The following is a 22,115-nucleotide window of genomic DNA, read 5'->3' as shown; positions in this document are numbered from 1 at the left end:
CAGTTCATCAATAGATGCCTTCTGGAATACTTTAAGTGGGGGGAAAAAAGTATATGCTGGTTAAAGAATCAGATCCACCTTATAATTCCCAATTTACCACCTAAACAATCTGCTAAATTATTTTGCTCAGATGAAAGTAACTATGATAATATCCATGGTCCTGCTATGTGAAAGAAAAATCATCTAAAAATTTCATGTATATGCTGCCTCACTTGTTCATAAGATTTTCTACTCCTAAGTACTTTGTAGGAATCACACCATAAAACATTTTGCAATCTGACTAGATTCTAAGTGCTCAGAGGACTTCTCATCAACCATATGGAAATCACTTTGTATGTGCATGACTGCGACACTGAGAATAACCCTGTGGCATTTCTTACCTCTCCTATTTATAACAAGAGAAGCAAGATCAGTAACACCTAAATTTGGAACTATAGAAAATAAAACTCAGCACACCAATGAAGATAAAGTCTCCTACAAAAGGTTCTTGCAACAAAAGGTACTATACAAGCATCCTTAACTAATATGACTATGGAAAAAAAATCACATATACTAAATAAGCAGGAGATATTTTACACCATTCACTTTAAGCAGAAACTAGTCCTAAAAAGAAATTAATAAAATATACCTCTTCTGCATAACAGACAAAATAAGTAACTTAAAATATCTAAATGCCTCATGAAAACCATCAGCAGTTAATAAACACTGTTTTCCCATTCAGCAGAATAGAAAATAAATCTTCATTTCAATTTGTCCTGTGATTCAAATGGGTGGCCCATTTAATGCCATTCAGGTTTCATAGGCTTATTTTCAATTTTTCATGTCCAATGTGGGCAAACTGTTGGAATGAAAGGTATAACCTCATGTTAAGTTGTCTTTATTAAATCCATAATTAAAATAATGATACTCTCACTTTTACCAACTATCTTCAATGATGTCTACACATGTAGACATGTAGTTTTTTTTTTTAATGTTTTTATTTATTTTTGAGAGAGAGACAGAGTGTGAGCAGAGGAAGGACAGAGAGCGAGGGAGACAGAATCCGAAGCAGGCTCCAGGCTCTGAGCTGTCAGCACAGAGCCCGTTGTGGGGCTGGAACTCACTGACCACAAGATCATGACCTGAGCCAAAGTCAGTCACCTGAGCCACCCAGGTGCCCTTACCCATGTACTTTTCTAGTAATATTCATGTGAGTCCCTATCAGTGAAGCACATCCACAGATTAATGGATCTTACATAATACCACAACACTATCCTTACCACAATGGTAGAAGTTCTGAATTCTCATAATACAAAAGTAAAGCATCTTGAAATGATTGTGCAAATCTTACCACAAGGTTGGACACAACATAAAAGGCAATTTGGCTGGCCTCTCCATTAGCTAGGCCTTCTTTTGGTAGGAGATGCACATGGTCAATGATAACAAGGCTGGCAAAGAGGGAAAAAAGTCAGTCTTCCCCAAATAGCCGGAAAAAGTGACTTCATGCTTTACAAAACAGTGGTTACTTAGTTCGTATAGTTACTCTATATGACAACAATGTGTTGGACTGAGTTACGTAAATACCAAAACGGACATACCCTTCTAAGGAAAACCACTTCGATAGAATTATTACATGTTGCATTTTAAAGTGAATAACATTAACTCTGCTCTTCATCTATTAAACCTGTAATTTTAAAAAATGCTTCCCATTTCAAAATTTTAAAAATTATATCCTTTGCTAGTAATACTAAATATATCCCTAATTCTTTAAGTAGGATTATACGTCCTATAGCTAACACTCTTTGTAACAGTAAAAAAAAAAGAGGGTACAGGTAAAGAATGTCTAACTAATTTAAAATTTAAAAATATACAAAGACATAAATTTGGATAAACATTTTACAAGTGACTGATACCATCTCATGTTGTTATTAATTTGCTTAATGAGCTTATTCTAAGCATCAAAATTAAAACAGATTCAGAATAAACACAAGATACACAAAACACTTACAAGAACTCAGTATTGGCAGTATAGCATATGAATAAAAGAAAATTCAGGAAGACTTCTTATCAAAACCCTGCTCTACGACTTACTATTAATGCAACCTTGGATAAATTTGCTCACTTGTATGAGACTCAATTTCTCTGGCTATGAAGTGGGAAAAATACTACCTACCTGGAAAGGTACTGGGTGGAATTCAATAAAACAACAGACAAGGAGTTTTTAGCAACTCTGCATATGCATCTATATAATGCTAGGCTCAAAGATTTCCATAATTCTTATCAAAAGAAGAACATGAAAAGTATTTCACACTACACTAAATGCATCCAGAATTCTATCTAGATTATTGGCAGCAAAAAAACAATGTATGCAGAAAAGCTGTTCAATCATTTTAGACTCTAAACCTATAAAAGAAATGGTTTGAACTAGATAAAATCTAAGGTACTCTGAGTTTCTAAACTTCTAGGATTCTATCTTAAAGTGATGCCCAGAAAGTCAATATGTCGACTACCACATTTTGCTCCAAAATTATTACGATAAATAACGCAGAGGACAAATTCTAAGAATATCAAATAAAACAAAGAGGCAGTGTATATTAAGAATCTGAAGAGAGGTGTCTGGGTGGCTCAGTCAGTTAAGTCAGTTAAGCCAACTCTTCATTTTGGCTCTGGTCCTTATCTCACAGGTTCGAGCCAGGAGTAAGGTTCTGCACTGACAGGGCAGAGCTTGCTTGGGATTCACTCTCTCTCTCTATCTAACCCCTCCCCCACTCTCATAAACACAGGTGCTCTCTCAAAAAATAAACTTTAAAAAAAATCTTACCAGAGTTATGCACAAAAATGTTTAATGTTAATTCTAATGGGGAAAGCTTAACTATAAATCAAGAACTTACAAATCAAGTTATCAAAAAATTCATGATGTAGCGAGCACTTACAATGTAATGCTACTGAAAAGAGAAAAATATAAAACAATATTTACAATTCTGTTTTTAAAATGTTTTCAGAAGAAAAAGACCAAAAGAAAAACCAGCAAAATGTTTGCAGAACTTATTTCATGTTAACAGAAATGGGTTAGCGTTTTTTTCTTCATAGGATTCTTTATTTCCCAATTTTCTACTATAATCTACTATGATTTCCACAATGAAAAAAAATACAATATTCACCCATGCTAAAATAGCAAACTAGAGGCTAACAAAACTTCCCCTATCTGATGAAAATTGTTTACAAAAAACCTAGAGCTAACTATTTAATGGTGAAAGACTACATGCCTTACCTACTAAGATAAAAAAACAAGGCAAGGATGCCTACTCATACTTGTCCTATTCAACATCATACTGGAGGTTCTGGCCAGTGCAATCAGACAAGAAAATGAAATACAGCTGACCCCTTAACAACTCAAGGGTCAGAGGCACCAACCCTCTCACTGTCAAAGATCCACATATAACTTTTGACCTAATGATGATTTTAATTGTAAATTATACCTCAATAAACCTAAATTTCAAAGGACACGGGACATGCCCTTTTGAAAATTACACATCAAATTAAATGAGCTACCTCCAGTTCACTGGGTTTGGGGGTGGGGGTAAGACAGTGAGGAAACCAAAAAATCCTTAGAAATATTACAAATAAAAAAAATCAATTTACCATCAAGATTTATCAATAAGAACAGATACTAATACAAAGAATTAACCTAAAAAGAGTTGCCTTTTTTATTAAGTTCTGTTTGAACAGAAAATAACAAAATTTGATTAGCTAACAAGACCAAAGGTCACAAGCAACAGGTTGATAAAGGAACATTGTGATTATGAGCCAGAATTCAGAAACAACTTACCTAACATTTCACTTGCAATTTACTAATGGAAATGGTCTCATCCAGCCCAATGCACTGCCACCCCAACTTCTATTAAGAGAAATACAATAAACTTTCAAATAGCTTTCTTTATTTGTAACAATCCTATATACTTTATAAGTCATGTATCTACAAGCTAGGGGTGCCTCTTACTTGGCAAATTCCTATTTATCCATTTAACCTTCAGATCAACTCATTAGTAACCATCGTTCTTTCTTTTTCTTTCTTTACTGTCACTAATAATAATAATAATAATAATAATAAAGTGCTGTCCTGTCACTAAAAAAATAAGTGCTGTCCCTCTCTGATGACTCTGCAGTTTCTTTTTTCTGGTGTAAGTATTAAAATGATTACAAAAAGCTCTAAAAAGTTTTGAGCTGATTACTCCAATAAGAAGATACATTTTCCCATGTAATAAAAGAGGTAAATTTTAACTTTCATCACTTTGTTTTATGTTTATTCCATTTGGCTTATACTGTTGCTAGGAAACCAATTCATAATAAGATTTCCAAGCACACGGAACAACCCTAGCCAGCCAACTTTGTAACCAGGGCAATTGGCGACCACACAATTTACTGGCTAGCCAGCACCACACAGGTGCGCTCTCCCTGGCATTCCCCCTTGCTCTATTTACCTAACAGGTACAGTAAGTACAGCCAATTCCCTCATTGCAACAGAAATTGTAGCACAGGGCAAATGGGATGATTAGAAGTGTGTAGAACTCTCTGATGTCAGAGAACAAAGTGAATCTATTGTCACTCCCTGTGGTCCCACCCAACTAAATATTCTGGGTATTTTGTCTTAAATTGTACGGTGAAATGTTAGCCCAACCCAATCATTCCACCAGGCAGCATTTAAACTACTCCCAAAAGCCATCACCAACTACCGCCCGGATAAATATTTGGAGAGGATGGTGGTATCAATATCTGCACAGTTCAGAAGGGAAGGGAAGTAAAAGAGTCGGAATTCTTAAGGGGACGCTGAGTCACCTACAGCTGTGGCCAGGATTTCACCCTCCAGGAAATCAGGCTCTGCCCCAACTCGCATCATGGAAGCAAGTAAAAGTAGCAGCAACACCATCCTACCAAAAAAACATCCAGCTCTACTTTTAATAGGGTTACCACTCCTTAAAGTGAAGCCAGAAATAGATTTCATGTCCAAAGCTTTCCACCACAGTATACAACTTGGGCAGACGGAAGAAACATCTTTATTGTGGGGAAAGGGGGCGCACTTACAGGGATGAAGGATGCCTCACCACTTGGAAAGTTACTGTCTCCTGCCGTAACCTCAAAATGCCCCTTGTATAGCAACATGTGGCCCAGAGTATCTATAAGGTAATGTGGCTGACAGGTGTTGTAGAGCTTTTACGCCGGTGTACACAACGAAGCAGAGGGGAAACATAAATCAGGCGCCATCGGTGAAAACTTGGCAAGGATCTAAGTCTCTGTTCGGTGGGAGCTTCGGTGACACAATAATCACGTGCACTTGTCCGTAGACGTTCGGAAATATTGGATTCTGGAATGTACAAGGGCTGAAACCTGCCGGCAGAGCAAGTACCGGTTGGCACTCAGGGCCGAGGCAGCAGGAATCCGTTCCAGCCCGAAGCAGGTCACACCTCCAACTCCCGGTCCCGGCCACCTCGGAGGGGAGAGGCCGGAGCTAGCGAGAGGCGGAAGCCGGGCCGCGTTCCCCGCCCGCGCCCAAGCCGCCTCGGGCGCGCCCCCGCCTCACGCGGCCCCGGCCCCCCAGACCCAGGCCCGGAAGGCGAGCTTCCATTTACCTGCTCCCCGCTCTGGCTCCCGCCGCCGCCGCCTCCGCGCCGCTCACCCAAACAGCCAGGTGAGCCACCCCAGCAGACGGCCCCGCAAGCGCACACCCGGGGCACGACCCCAAACCCGTCGTGGGGGAACGCGACCCCAGCCACACAAGTTGGGATAGCCCACGCACCACCCGGCTTCAAGCACCTCTGCCCCCGGAAGTTGATTTCCTCCAAGGCCCGCCCACAGCTGCGCTTGTCACTCAACGCCAACACGCGCGTCACGTGACCCGAGCTGAGGGCCCCATCTTCAGAGCCACGCCTCTAATGGCTTGAGTAGTCCATGAAGGGTTGCCTTCTGAAAGGGGTTGACGCAGAAACTACCTCCTATTGATTATAGCTTCTCATTCCTCTAGAATGACGGGCGCAGTTCCTATGCCTAATGTATGCAAATAAAACCATCCGCAAAATGATACTCCCATCTGGGATTCTATAGGACTGTTCCTGAGAAAAGCCTGCCTGATGTTTTCACCACCTCCAGGCAGAGTTCAATAAAAACGAACTTAGCCAAATGCCTGACAGGTAGTAAGTGCTCAAGAGACAGTTGACTGGACGACTGCTCCATTTCTTCTCTGCATATCTGAACACTCAAGCACCAGAAGGCACCTAAACCCAGAGCCTCTCCAGACCATATGACATCAGTCAAAGACTCTGCTTGAGAATTATTTTTGTTCTTGGTCTCAGCTCCGGATCACACCAACTTATATATGCCATCTCTGTTTCAGAGACAGTTTCTTTTCAGCTGCCAAGCCACTTTTTTCCAAGCCTTCAGTCAAATAATTTCTCCTGAAGAAAAGAAAAGAGAATGACATAACTGTCAGGGTTTTATTTCAAAAGAAGAGTGGTTACATAGATTTTTTGTGTGTGTTCATATCAAAGTGTCAATAACTGTTAAAGAGGAACAGTCAACTAGCAAGTCACTTGTCAATGATTCTTCCATCTTTGTCAGGGGAGAGATTTGAAGAACATTTATTTAGCAATTTTTTTATTAAATGTCTACTTGGCTTACTGGACTAAGTTGTGGCAATCTGAGAATGGACCAGATTTCATTCAAGATGTTTGCCTTCAAGGAGTTTATAGTCTAGTGGGAAAAATAAACAAGTAAAATCTGGGAACTTTAAGCATAAATCTCTGGAACATTCATAGTCATTGTATGACAGGAATTCTTTAACATTTTGGATGTTATTTTCTCATCTTTCCACTGAACAAAATTGACTCAAGCCTTTAATAATCTCTGCTGTGTACTTGCAGTGGAAAATGTCAACAAGTAATCCTAACAATTCTCCAGGAAGTGGAGGCTCAGGTGGTTAGTGAGTAGTCCCAATATTGAGCTCAAAAGTCGGTCTTCTACATCCATTTTTTCTGTCGTGTGTTTCTATCATGAACACGTTCCCATTATAGCAGATTGATGCTTTCTTACCCAAATTTATTTACCTATCTACTAGACCACGAAGTCAAAGACCACTTTTCATTTGTATATCTGTGAGTCTGCTTCTTATTTGTTTTTGTATATGCATCAATATCATAGTATTTAGTGATTAGAAGAAAGATATTCAATAAATGCTTCTTAAACCAAGTACAGTTACCTTTGTATGATTTTGTGTCTCATCCCTTTCTGCTGGAAACCTCAGATGAGTTTCTGAGAGTTTTCATTGATATGTCTGTATGTTTCCTCTGTCCCACTTACTCCAATATTCAATATTAAACAGACTTACGATAATAATAGAAACTAATACTTATTGAACATTTGCTATGTGCTGGCATAATTATCTTATGTGACTGGCTAAATATTTTGAATCTACTATCTAATTTGCCATAACATTAATCCTCCAAAGTAAGTATATTAATATATTCACTTTTTAGATAAGGATAAAGAGTTACGGAGAGTAATTTAACCAAGTGGTAGAGTAGGATCCAAAGCCAGGCCTGCCCGATGAAAGGATTTGTTTATTCACCACAACACACTGCCTCTGCTTTTCACATCATTTGTTTATCAGTGGATCCAAATTTCACCACCTCCATGAAGTCTTTCCCTCCCTCACATAGTAATTTGTACTTTTTCTTTTTTAGTCTAAACTCAATGGTTTTTAGTATATTCACAGAATTGTGCAACCATCACCACAATCAACTTTGGAATATATTTATCACCTCAAAAGGAAATCTCATACCCTTTGTCAGTCACTCCCCATTCCTCCCATTCCCTGCCCCTTAGGCTTAGACAAACACTAATCCACTTTGTATCTTTTTAGGTTTGCCTATTCTGGACATTTCATATGAATGCAATCATGCAATATGTAGTCTTTTGTGACTGGCTTCCTTCATTTCACATCATGTTTTCATAGTTCATTTAACCATTCCTCAGTTGGTGGACATTTGAGTTGTTTCCACTTTTGGGCTATTCAAATAATGCTTCTACAAACATTCATATACAAGTTTTTGGGTAAACATAACATTTTCATGGATATATATACCTAGGAGTGGGATTGCTGAGCCATTTGCTAATTCTGCTTAACCTTTTGAGAAACTGCCAGATTGTTTTCCAAAGTGAAAAACATTTTACATTCCCACTAGCAATGTGTGAAGGTTCTAATTTCTCCATAGTCCTCTTCTTATCTCTTCAAGAACTTAAGTGTACTAGAATTTATCCCTCTGTTACGTTAGGACTTATGACTCTATTACTTTTCAGGGTATTTTTCATAAGCCATCTTGTATTATTATTTACCTTTGTAATGTATGTATTTGCAGGCCCATCACCCTAATAGATTGTGACCTTTTGAGATGAGAAACATGGTTCCTGCCCTCAAGAGGATCAAATTTGGAGGAAAAGGTAGATAATCATATCAAATAGGGTGAGAACAAGCACTGAAATCAAGTTTATTGTTAACATGTGGAGGAGGAGCACCTCATTCAACCTGCATTCAACAAGAAGTACTTCTCAAAAATGTCAAGCTCAAGATGAGTATTGAAGAACCAGTAGGAATTGGCCAAGCTAAAAAGAGACAAAGAGTGCTCCATACACAGGCACTTATACCTTTGTATGTATCTCCTTGCCTATGAACTGTAGAGGTAAGTATAGTGTGGAGGTTGGTATAGTGGAGGCAAAGGTGGGAATGTGTGGGAATGTGACAGGAGAAATGGGAACTGTAGATGGGTCAAGAGGGTTGGAGAATTTTATAAACTGTGAAGGAGTTTGAAATCTATCCTGTAGGCAATGGAAAACAAATGGATTGTTTAAGTGGGGTTGGGGAGAATTACTTTAGCAGCTGTGTGCAGGTTGGATTATTAGATAGGGAACGGGTTTTTCTCTGGAAAAACAGGGAAAGAAGACTGATAGAACAACTAGAATGAGGAATTGTGGAAGCCCGAGTAGAGGTGGTACCCATGAAATTGGCTAAAAGGATTTGAAAGGCATGTAGGCAGCAAAAACATAGGAAAGAACTGAAGGTGTATTCCTGGTTTCTGGTGCTATTCAAAGAGGTAGGGGATTCAGGAAGAAGATGCTACACTTGCTGGTAAGAATAATGAAACACCACAACTTAGTCCTATTGCAGTTTATATGCAGTTGCAGTCATCCACAGAAATGAGATGGATGTCCACCTAAAAGCTGGTCCACATTTCAAGACTTCTGATGCCACACATGCACCAAGAGGATGTAAGAAGATTTATTGGTCATGTAATGAGACTTTCTAGGAACAGCAGGGTAAGTTTCCCAAAAAGTCCAAAATGGCCGCGAGAAGGGTGGAAGGAGGTTGGAAGAGAGACTGGCTCTTGGGGGTTTTATGGTGGCTAGGGCATGGTGCTAGGGTGAAAATTCCTACGTAGGGGCCAAGGCTTGTGTGGCTTGAATTTCCCACTGGCACCAAAGAAGGGAGCACCCAGGCTTTCTCATCAGCCTGCACAGATGTAGGGCAAGAGGGAACAGATGAAGGCTTGAAAGTTGTCAACCTTCAAACACCAAATATGGAGTCAGAGTCTTTACTACGTATGTTTAGAGTTTAGTTTCATTTTGTTTACTCCAACAAGAAAATAATGTAATTGTTGTATCTTTATATGCTTTGAAAATGATTGTAGCGGATACTTGCCTTCTCAAAATCTATTGCACTCTTCCCACACTGTGTGGCACACACCTGAGAAATTTGGGTGGAATTAACCTCACCTTTATCCCAAAGTGAGTCTAATCAGGATAACCCTGACCTATGGTGTTCCCTTAGTCACATATGGTTTGGTATTGAGCACCAATCATAGGACTTTTGCCCCAAAATTGTGTAGTATGGCTCCCTCTCCCTCTCGATGTGAATGAGAAAGCATATGATCCTTGTTGCCGAAGGCAGTCATTTTGTGACCAAGAAAATGAAAGAGAAATGGAGCTAAAACCTTGATCAAATAAACAAAGATCTATAACATTGTATATAAGCAAAAGGATGTAAAATACAAACTGTGAAATTTTTAAATAAGCACTTTTCTGGCCCCTTTCTCTTTCTATACTCGATTGTTCCATTATGTGAGCCTTCAAATCAAACCAGCATGGAGTCTGACCGTTTTGCTACTCTCCCCAGTATTGAATACTGAATAGTGTATTTAATATTGGTTAAGTCAGTTTGAATTTGTTACTATTATACTTTCCCTCAAGATACTTTCCTGTACGTAATGTGATATAAATGTGCACATATGTGTTACTTAATTTACTTTATCCCCTAATGGTTGTCAGTTGCCATAATCTAGATTTCCCACCTTAGATGTATTCAGCTGGCATTTATTCAGAAAGACTGCATTCCAAACGTAGCAACCATAAATGTTTCTGCTATCATATCTTCCATTAACACCTGAGGCTTTGCTAATCAATGGATGTGATAAACAGGTTTTCATAAGTGAAATTAGGGGCTCTCTATTAGCATAATGGATGTTATAAATTGACTCTCATTGATGAACCAGTGGTGTTCATGATACAAAGATTGAATAAAATATTTCAGAGACAGTCCCTACCTTGCATGACCAAGGTTATAAGAAGCTAGCAAACTCCGTAGTCTGCACTTTTAGGAACAGCACCCTTCAGGCCCTCAAACAAAAAATGTCTAAAATCCTAATAATCTTCAGTATGCCAACGATGGAACAGTTTAATTTCTGCTTAACTGGAGGAAAAATCACACTCATTATGGAGGTGACTGGAGACATCACGCTTATTATGGAGACAAGGAATAAATTACTGTGCCCTTCCCTCCCGACTGTAGGTTCATTTTTTAGAATATCCCCAATGCAGATGCCATTAAACTGAGATCTTGGGATGGGCCGTTAAACTAAATTCAGACTGGCAGAGTGTGAAGGGCTACTAGTAAAGAGAAATTCCAAGATATAAAAACTTGGACTACACATGGTCTCTGACCATAGTTACTTGCCTACAGAAGCAACAAGAAGCAATTAGTTCAAAAACCTAATATTAGCAGGAAGATATATTATTAGATAAACCTCAAGCCTGACTGATAATAGCCTGTGACTATTTAATCTTAAGCCTCAGACTTCTACATTCAACCTGATAGGAAATAAGCTGCCAAAATAGTGTAACCTCTTAAAAAGAGCATCTTCCCCCAATGACCATCTTGGACGGGGCCATAAAGAACACCGAGAGCAAAACAGTACCTGCCAAAAGAATCCATACCACTGCTATCCAGGAATCCTAACTACTCCTGTCTACAGATTATGACAAAGATCAGTGACTACTATGTAATGTTTCCAGATATACCCTGTTTAATTGGGAGTTTTCATTGCAATTACTTTGTCCTTTCTCTTTCATTGCATTTTGCATTTGTGGTCAGTAGGTGACTTGTCACTGGTTGCTAGAGCACAAGGAACTCCAGATGAAGATATAACACTTTGCAGAGACAGAAAGAAGATGCTCACTAATTACAGTGGTGGTGAGCAATAGGGTACACTACAGTGGATGTGGCAGTTGTTATCCAAATATGCATTTCACTCTGCCCCCATTGGGTAGTATTCAGATATATTGGATGAGCTTAACCCTAACCTTTTCCACGGTTAGTCCTAATTGGTGGAGGCCAGAAGTTACTCCCAAACCCCTTGCCACCGTAAGTGGGGGCAGGCAGACCCAGTCCCAAGTCAATCATGGCATTACCCTAACCATAAGAATTGCTTCAGGGATCATCCAATAGGCACAAAACTCAGGACCAATGTTCAGTGCTTGTTGGAAGGAACTTTCTGTCTTCCTGCGAATCCAAGCGGAAAAGCGTGTAATTCCTATTGCTTTTAATAGTCATCTTGTGACCATAAAGGAAACCAGTCTGAGGATAAAAACAGATACAGATTATAGAACAAAGATGATATAATTCAGAGAAATGCAGCTGAAGCTTTGATCAAATCAGTTCTAAAGCTTCTCTCACCTCTATAGGACTTTTCATTTATCCAAACAATTTTCATTTATCATTTAATCCAATGTGAATTAGGTTTTCTGTTACCTTCAATCCCAAGAGTTTTAACTGGTAGAAAGATTTTGTATCTCTATCTTCATATTAAATGTCAGAAAATGAATTGCCATTTTCTTAAAATGGGAGTTTTTTCCACCTTCTTCGCTTTCCCTTTGTCTATGTTCATGCCAGAGTGAGACTGAAAATGATGTACTGTCCCTGAGCAGTTCTTTAAGATTCATATGATACTCAGCTTTCACATTAAACCAATGGAAACTATTTCAGATATGTTTTTAGAACAATATATATAAAATATGGAAAGAGTACACTAAGAAAGTCTTCAATCAGGTCCCTCCTCTAAGCAGGTCTCTTATGAATTCTGTGCAGCATCTAACCCATTTATGAAATCTCCATTATATAGGAGATACATGATCTCTCACTTCACACTAGTTTGCAAGTTGTCATTAGCCACCATTTTGGTTTGCACAGTTTGGCTTGATTCATAACTGGGCAAAAAATCACTCCCTTAATGTCTAAAAAACTTTTGCACTGTGAAGGAAACCATCAACAAAATGAAAAGGAAAACTACTGAATGGGAGAAGATATTTACAAATGATATGTCCCATAAAGGGTTAATGTCTAAAATACATAAATACCTTATACAACTCAACACCAATATATATATATATATATATATATATATATATGATTAACAAATAAGCAAAGGACCTGAATAGACATTTTTTTCAAAGACATACAGATGGCCGAACAGATACATGAAAAATGGTTAACATCACCAATTATCAGGGAAATTTACAAATCAAAACTACAATGAAATATCACCTCACAGCTATCAGAATGGCTAGTATCAAAAAGACAAGAAATAAGTGTTCATGAGGATATGGAGAATAGGAGCCTTTGTGCACTGTTGATGGGAATGTAAATTGATGCAGCCACTGTGGAAAACAGTATAGAAGTTCCTCAAAAAGTTAAAAATAGAAGTGCCATTATAATCCAGCAATTCCACTTTGGGGTATTTATCTGAAAAAAAAATGGAAACACTAATTGGAAAAGATATATGCAGTCCCACTTGTTGCAACATTGTTTATAGCAACCAAGATATGGAAGCAACCTAAGTGTCCATCAATAGATGAATAAATAAAGAAGATGTGGTACACATACATAAAGGAATATTACTCAGCTATAAAAAAGAATGAGATCTTGCCATTTGCAACAACATGAATGGACTTAGAAGGCATTATGCTACATGAAATAAGAGGAAGACAAATATATGATTTCACTTATATATGGAATCTTTTAAAAAAGGCAGGAACAGATTCATAAATACAGAGAACAGACTGGTGGTTGCCAAAGAGTTGGAGGTTGGGGGGATGGGACAAATAGGTGAAGGAGATAACGAGATACAAAATTCCAGTTATAAAATACATAAGTCGCAGGGATTTAAAGTACAGTATAGGGAATATAGTCAATAATAATATAATAACTTTGTATGGTGACAGATGATAACTAGACTTGTTCTGATTATTTTGTAATGTACATCACTTTGTTAAATCACTATGTTGTACACCAGAAACTAGGATAAAATTGTATGTCAACTATATGTCAATAAAAAAATATGAACTTCTTCTCTTATTATCTCAGTGCCTAATACACAAAAAGAAGCCAGCATTTCATCCATGTAATCATTATGATAAATTAATAAAAACTAATTTACATAATGAGTTGCATTTAACTATGTACTCCAAATGATAACTCAGAGATGAAGCACATGTGTCCACTCTACTTCCTTTACTCTTCATTATATCCTTAAAAAGAAAGCATCAGTGGAATGAAACTGTCTAAAAACATTAAAAATCAATGCTGGAATCTTTTTTATATTTTAGATTAATTCTAACACCTAAATTATTCACATAACTCCCAATGCTTAAATGTCACATCTCTGGCTGCTAAACAGTACTTTTTATGACAATATTGAAAAATCAAAAAGTGAGCTAAGTTTTGCATCTATATTAAACCATCATATCGCTTCTTTAGAAGTTACTCTACCACTTTTGCAGATGGAGCAAGCAATACTCTGGGCAGAAAGCCATGTGAGAGCTGCTACAATAAAGATAAATTGAATTTAAATTAAACTTTTTCAAAAGTTTTGGTGCACCACAAAATTAACACATCATGAGAAAACTCTGAAGTTTGAAAAATGGAGTTTGAAAGACCATGGTCGAATCCCACTCAGCATTCTCCCCACGCAGCATTCTCCCGAGAATTGATCACTTTTTTAAGTTGACCAGGAAAAGCCAAGTACTGCATATGAACAGTGGAAGGCCCTTCCATTTATTTCTCTTTCTTTAAGTCTTGGATATTAAATAATCCTAATGGTAAAGAGAATCCCACGTCTTTATACCAATCTGAAAGTTGTCCCTATTGGAGACCAACTCTGCCTGTGCATTTCTTACATTGTTACTGCAGGAGTAACTGGCAACAATTTAATTTATAAATAAAGGAAAGACTAGTCAATTTTTCCTTTGATAATAGTTTTCTAAGTTCAAAAGCATAGTTATAAGGATATAAAGTTATGAGGATATTAAGGCACAGGGTGTATGAGACCTGCAGTTGTGTAAATCTGTTTTGGGAATAAGCCACAAACCCACTGCTTTTGTAGGGGAAGAGGTGAATATACTAAAAGCCAGCAACTAAAATATTGTTTTGCCTGTTATTCACATTATAAGTTTTTGTATTATTTTAACACATTTATCAGAATCTTTGCTTAAGATGTGTCTTAAACCCAACATAATTATGATAATTTGCCTAATTTTTCTACCCCAAATTACAATGTAACAAATGTTAACAATGCCTTTAAATAATAGTACCTAAAGATTAAGTAACAATAAAATTAGCTTTTACCTCACCAAAGTTTTTTTTTTTTTAGTAAAATTAGGTATATGAGATACCCAAAATCTAGACTCTTATGAAAATACTTGATAGGCTTTTGAGTAAAATATGGATTATATGAGTCCTGTTACAAAGAGTATGAACAATGGTATGCTCTGTTTTCCAGTAAAATGTTATAAATCCTTGATGACTATGTGATTATTGCATAGGCAACATGTCACCCAAGTTTGTAATAGCATGAAGATTTATTGTTAACAATCTATAGTGACATGAATATGCTTTACATTCAGTACATGTAAATGTGAGATCGATAGATAGCTCCTAACTATATATATTCACTAAAATATACATGCATTTGAGACTACCAGCCACTGTCTCTTTACAGAAATTCACTCCCCCATCAACTTCAACAAAATTATTCTCTGTGGATTCTCTGACTTTTCAGACCAGTCTTGCGGTCTTCATTCCAATTCATAGGGTCTCCCTTCTTCTTTATCCTCCACTTCAAGTAGCTGTTCCACAAGTTTTCATCCTTTATTCTCTTCTCACTCAGATTTAGCCATTCTCTGTGGTTAATTTTTTCTACTGTCCACCAACTTGATCTCCTTAATGCACATGATTCTGGAATACACTGGCATCTTCTGTATAGAGTCTTCTCTCACTCAGCCTACATTAATGCATTCTACATGTCCACAAAACTCATGCATATTATCCACCTTTGATCCCATGGAAGTTTTTTTTTAACTCTCCAGCCACAATTATCTCTTGAGTTCAGAATATACCTTACAGTTGCCTATGAGATATGCACCTAGATGTCCCATAGGCAAATTACATGTTCCACAACAAACTCATTATCCATCCTCCACAAAACCTTTCTGTTCAACCTCACTTAATTGCTTTTGTACGGTCTGCATTAGTTAGGACACTAGTTTAAGCAATTTTAACAAAGGCTGGAAAACAGTGACTTAAACAAGCAAAGTCTTGATTTCTATTTCACATGCAAAGTAATCCAGGGCTGGTCTGGTGGTTCCATAGAGAGCCATCACCCCCTCCTCACATCTTGTTGCTCTCCCAATTTTTAACACATGGCTTTTTTTGCATGGTCTGATTGACATGCTCCGGCTCCTGCTATCATGTCTGCATTCTAACTGGCAGAAAAAGGGAAAGGAGGAAGTAAAGGTAATACTTCTTATTTTTAAGTGGATGGCACAGAAGGCACACATTTGACTTCAATTCGCATCCCATTGGCTAGAACTTTGCCATATAACCATGCTTAGCTACAGGGGAAGCTGGGAAATGTTTTTGGTTTTTTGTTTTTTTTTTTTTTCAGCTGGGCAGCTTTTGTGCCCTGCTAAAACTCAGAGATTCTATTACAAAAGAGGAAGGGGATAATGTATTCTGGAGAACAACCATCAATCCCTCTCACATCCAGTACTGTAAGAAACTCTTTGACCCTCTCTCCTCTACTTCCTTTCTGCTACTACTTTGTTAACATGTATTTGTTCTTCCCATGTACATGCACACTTGGTTTTTGATGCTGTAATCTGAATGAGATGGAAAAGAATGCACTCACAAATCATTGGCTATGTACTGTGTACCTAAGGCTGAATTAATTCACTCTAACAAAGTGGGTTAACTCTAACAAACAACCACCTCTGGCACCATCAGTAGCTGTGATCAGGGATACTACTTGATTGAGCTTGAGATAGTCTATGGTCAACTTCCAGGTGCCATCCAGTTTTTGGAGGAGCCAGACAAGTGAATCAAAATGGAGATATGATGGGCCCACTACCTATGCATTCTTTAGCAACTTATTCTAGGCTTTGCAGGCCATGCAGTTTCTGTTGCAGCCAGTGAACCCACTGTAAGCTAAACCTTGGACAGAACTCCATTTTTTAAATTGCCTTTCATATGCTTCCATTCTAACTGGGGGCCCTTGATGATGTGTTAGGCTTCAATTTTCCTGTGATTCTAAAACTGCTTTAAAAAAAATAAAGTTTATTAATTTTTTAAATTAGAAAGCCCTATAGGAGGAAAAGGTGTCAACATCATATACACTAATAATCAAAGTCATTTTAAAACAAGCCTTTTAAATTCTATGACCCTGGTGGTTGTTTTCACTCTTTGGTTGGTATCCATTAAAAAAAATTAGACATAAGAAAAGGCAAAAGAAGAACTTTATATAATAGGTTATAATATTGTGTTAATTCACACATAATGCTATCAGTTTCCCTGTTTGATTTATGAATATTTACTTTATTCTATAAGGGTTTACTATAATGAAAAATACACAATATATCCTGTTTGATTAAATGGTTACTAGGCAGAGTTGGTAGCTATTTAATCAAAGCCTGAGTAACATTATTTCTGTGGTGAAAAACAAATTTTGTTTATACCAGTTCTCCTCATGGTAACTTTTCAGTCACATAACATACAACAGTACAAAGACTGGGCTTAAATACATCTTACATATATGATTAATACTTAAAGCTTTAAAATAAGTATTCACCAGTGTATGATATCATGGGAAACATAGAATTTTGGAGGTTAAAGGAGCTTACATGCTATTTTATTTAAACTTCTCTCTGAATTCATTTATCCCTTCACCCACATTTAAGCAACAATTCAGCAGAAACCAGTATAAAACCTCCCACAGAATGTTTTTTTTTACTTGAAAGTAAAATAAATTAACAAGAAGTAAAAACTAGTTTACTTAATTTGCATGTAAACAGCCTCAGAAAATTAAAAGATTGAGAGTCAAGAAAGGATTTTAGTTTAAAGTAATTTAAACTTTCAACTACATAATAAAGAACATAAGGAAAAATTATGCTTTCATTTTAGAAGGTTAGAATGGGCTTCTAAAGCAAGGTCAGTTTCTTGGAGTTTGAAGAGTCAAAATTTTTATTAAAGGGGACTTTCCTTTTTTAAACAAGATTAGCATGCCATCAAACAAAAAGATGGCACTATTCCATGTTTCTGCAAGTCTTTTTATTTCTTCTTCAGAAAGGCAATATCCACTTATTTTAAGATTACCCATTACTGGCATCATTCATACAAAATGTAGTTTCCCTAAGTTAAGAATAAGATGAGAAAATAACAAACGTCATTGCATACAAACAGCAAATACAGTTGATTGCAGAAACCAATGAAACACCTCATTGGTCACTGGGTTATTTGTATCCTTCCTAGAATATGAGTTTTGAGCATTTCCATGTCTGTTCTGAAACTTTTAATTATCCCTTTTAGTCATGGATAGTATTTGGTCAGGTGGTAATGAATAAATGAATAATATCACCCAGCAGTATGGCAGTATTAATATGGTCAAAAGCCAGATATACTTGCTGTCCTTCCAAGTCAAATAGTACTTCTAATGCTGTTAAGTTGGTTATTTGGTTTTTGGCCATCTCTTTAAGAATAAGAAAGCTCTATATTTTTATAGATAAAATAGGACTTGTTAATGAGAATGTAGAAGAATTTAGCATGGCAATTACTAAAAGTCCATTTTCCTTACAAACTGAGGAGAAATTTTTTACCATTGTTTTCATGCAATGCTAAGGGATATTTGAAGATGCAGAGAAAGGTCATGGTGGAAGTAATAGTAATTTTTTTTTTAATTCTTGGTTTAGTAAAACTCATTACAAGTATTCTGGATCCATTTTTGGCTAAGTGAAGAGGAAAATTTTACCAGCTGATGGCCGTTTGATGACCTACATGGAAAGAACTGGTAGACTCAGGAGAGCACAATTGAGAGAAGTGATCACATCACAAAATGTGACATCATTCTTTGGCACCAGCTGGCATCCTGGACATGGAGCGTGAGTTATATTCTCAACCCTGAATTTTCCCCTCCAGATTACCCTTGTGGCTCACCAGAGGGCAGTGTGCAGTAATCGGCCCTACTGCTTCCTGCATTGGATGTCTCCTATGGGACAATGTCAAATAATCAGAACCAGAAATCAGGCAAGACAATAGATTATGGAAGTTGTTTTGTTAGACTTGTTGTATCTATTCCCCCTACATAGAATTCTTAATACTGAGAAATTAATCAATCACTACATGAGACATAAGGTAATGAGCTTTTAGTAAATCCTATGTTATAGTTTCAGATTTATGACAATAGTCTTGGGATTACTAAACTCAGTTCTCCTCTTTAGACTCACAAATGCATAATATTATTCAAACGTGAATAAATTGCCTTCCTTCACATGTCTCATACCTGAATTCTCAAGAGTTTTCAATCTTATACACAATTGAATAATTCACTGAATACTTTGTTGAACAATTGGAGTGTGGGATATAACAAGATAAAGCACCTATAAATCCTGCTCAAAATGAGCTTGAAATCTATCAAGGGACTAAAGTGTAAGTGAAAAATTAAATACATGATCAGAATTGTACAAAGCAGTAGATACATATAAAATGTTATGAAAATTCAGAGGATGGAGACATGAAGCCTTTTGGGAAGGGTTCAGAATCTCAGCTGAATCTTGCAGCTGAGGCAAAATTCTTAGACATATTGAAAGTGATAACAGCACATCCTAGATAAAGAAAACATTATGGATATGGCAGGTTAAAGGACCTATGAGCTTAAGAGAAAGTAAAAGGTAGTAGTAGAAATAATGCTAGAGAGCTATATTGTGAACAAGGTCCATGAGAGTATTGAATACCAGGATGAGATGCTCCCAAAACTGAGCTGACAATGGGAAGTTGTAGGAGCGGACCTAAATTAGCACTTGCCCTATATACTAAGAAAATTGATCTTACAGTATTGTGAGGGATGGATTAGACAAGTAAGAATCCAAAGGTAGAGGGTTGAGTTAGAAGGCTATTTCAATAATCCTGCATACTTTGAGATCGAAAATGAGGCAAGTAAGAGGTTCTGTAAAGGTAAAATTGGCATGAGTTAAAACCTAAGCAGATGTGGGTGGGATAAGGAGAAAAAGAAGTCAAAACATAGTTTGAAGTTTTGAGCTGTGTGGGAGAATGACAACTTCATTCATTGAAATATAGGACACAGGAGAAGCAGGCTTGGGAAATAAATTGATAGATTCACCAAAAATCTTAGACTATCCTAGTCAAAATCTGTATGAAGCTAAATACTCACTTTTCTCTGTTCTTTTAAATTAATTAAGATACATTTGGAGGAGTCATTGCTCTTGAAACCCCCAAAAGTCTACTCAAACAACAAATGCTTATTCAAATGTTTTGAAATTTATAAATGTGAAATTTTAAGAGGAACGTATTGAGCACGCAGGGTTACCAAACTTAAATTGCATCATTATGTTAAATGGGGCAAATTTCAAAGTGTTCTCCCACCACTGAGGAAAATAAGGTTTGTTACACTTATTGTTGCTAAAAATTTAAGAATACCATAATATCACCAAATGGTGAATTTGTGCTTAATGAAAAGGAAAGAATTGCAACCTTTCACTGATGCAACCATATTCTGTGCATTTTTTTTCTTTTTAACAGAAAACTATAATACAACACTTAAAGGAATCAATAACAATCTGGTTGAATAAACAAAAAGAACTAAATATGACTTCCTTTAATATTTTTAGAATTTTTTTATGTATTAGCTGAAAAAGCCTGTGGTGGAGTCTCATTTGCCCAAATACATTGTTATATTTTTGCCCAACTCTGCTGACAGTTACAAAACCCAGAAACCAAGCTGTGAAAGAAACTTTTCCAGTTGAAGCATCTGCTTTTGTTGAAATTTTTTCAATCATATAGGAAGTTTTGTAGTTGCCTTGATCTCATCTGTTAGTTTTTCTACTCAAATTAAATAAATGACATCATAAGTGGCATGGACTTGTTTCTTAGCCACCAAAAAAAAAAAAAAAAAAAAAGGTCTAGTAGTAAATTTTCCACATTTGACTTCTCTATTCCTCATTTGACTTCTATATTCCTATCTTTTACTCTTGACCCTTGAAATACCTGCTAATCAAATAGCTCTTATTCATACTTGGACCCTGCAGCTTTAAATTTTTTTCTGTGTTAACCACAAAGGAGTCTTTTATATGCTAATTATGTCCTCTCAACCCTGCTCTCATGCATATATAATTTAAAACAAAAATAAGCCTTTTATCTTGTTGGAATATTGTATATGATATTCTCAGTGTATGTCATGTCCAATTAGAACTGTAAGGCAATATGCTATTCTTAACACCACTTTGCTTAGTCACCTACATCTGCTAAGTTACCATAGGAAGCCCTACTGAATTCAGTACCATCAGGACTTCAGGTGAACATTTTAGAAATTGACACCATCACATTCTGTTATGATTGCCCCTTTTGCTGTTTATACACCTCAACCTGGATTGTAAACCACATGAGGGGAAGGATGGTATCTAGTTTAAGAAGCACACTGAGCACACTGACTTGTTAGAAAACAAGGAGAGAGTAGAAAATTCAGCTAGTCCCAAGATTTCTGGCAGTGGGAAAGGTCACAACATTGGCTAGTATTCTCCTAAAGGGGAAAAAGGGAGGTACCAGGAAATGAGGTTATAGTTATCATCAGAAAGCATAAGAGAATTAAACATCTCTGGTCTTCCCTTTTATAGATATATCTCCAATATATATTGCATATGTTGCATATGTACCTAATTAATTATGATGAAATAGACATAAAATTTATTATCTTAAACATTTTTAAGTGTACAGTTTAGTGGTATTACATACATTCACATTGTTGTGCAACCGTTATCATCATTTATCTCAAACTCTTTTCATCTTGCAAAACTGAAACTTTGTACCAATTACACAATCAATCTCCATTCCCTCCTCCCCCCGACCCCCAGAACCTAGAAATTACCATTTTCTGTCTGGATGAATTTGAGCACCCAAGGTAACTCATAAAAATGGAATCAAGTATTTGTTTCTTTGGGACTGGCTTATTTCACTTAACAACGTTCTCAAGGTTTATCCATGTTTTAGCATGTGTTGAAATTTCCTCTCTTTTTTAAGGCTGAATACTAGTCTACTGAATGTATATATCACATTTTGTTTATCAGTTTTACTGTCACTGAACACTTGGGTTGTTTTCACCATCTGACTATTGTAATGGTGCTATGAACATGGGTATACAAATATCTCTTCACAAAGGTGTTTTCCATTCTTTTGGGTATAGATCCAGAAGTAGAATTGC

At 36.8% G+C, this 22,115-nt stretch overlaps 1 protein-coding gene and 1 long non-coding RNA gene across 15 annotated transcripts in view; one reads left to right on the top strand and one right to left on the bottom strand.

Moving 5' to 3' along the window:
- Positions 1 to 5,773, bottom strand: part of CCDC91 (coiled-coil domain containing 91) — a 353,607-nt gene extending 347,834 nt beyond the window's left edge. For 2 of the 14 annotated variants that reach the window (XM_043562034.1, XM_043562036.1), the window contains exons 1-3: positions 5,607 to 5,769; positions 5,062 to 5,364; positions 3,809 to 3,877 (exon numbers count right to left, since the gene is read on the bottom strand). Coding sequence is in view for 2 of the 14 variants with exons in the window: in XM_043562026.1 (XP_043417961.1) it covers positions 3,809 to 3,815 (7 nt within the window). In the remaining 12 variants the exon portion in view is untranslated. Of the gene's footprint in view, positions 1 to 3,808; positions 3,878 to 5,061; positions 5,365 to 5,606 lie in introns of all 14 variants that reach the window. The other 12 variants (XM_043562029.1, XM_043562026.1, XM_043562031.1 and 9 more) reach the window with 10 other exon arrangements.
- Positions 5,774 to 5,802: 29 nt separating this feature from the next.
- On the top strand, positions 5,803 to 20,132 carry LOC122472464. Its single transcript, XR_006294443.1, has 4 exons — positions 5,803 to 7,124; positions 8,388 to 8,708; positions 18,595 to 18,783; positions 20,101 to 20,132. It is a non-coding gene; the product is annotated as an uncharacterized LOC122472464 (long non-coding RNA).
- Positions 20,133 to 22,115: the final 1,983 nt, after the last annotated feature.

This window comes from Prionailurus bengalensis, chromosome B4, assembly GCF_016509475.1.
Source record: "Prionailurus bengalensis isolate Pbe53 chromosome B4, Fcat_Pben_1.1_paternal_pri, whole genome shotgun sequence".
Classification (NCBI taxonomy): Eukaryota; Metazoa; Chordata; class Mammalia; order Carnivora; family Felidae; genus Prionailurus; species Prionailurus bengalensis.
This window is presented reverse-complemented; position numbering and strand designations above follow the sequence as displayed.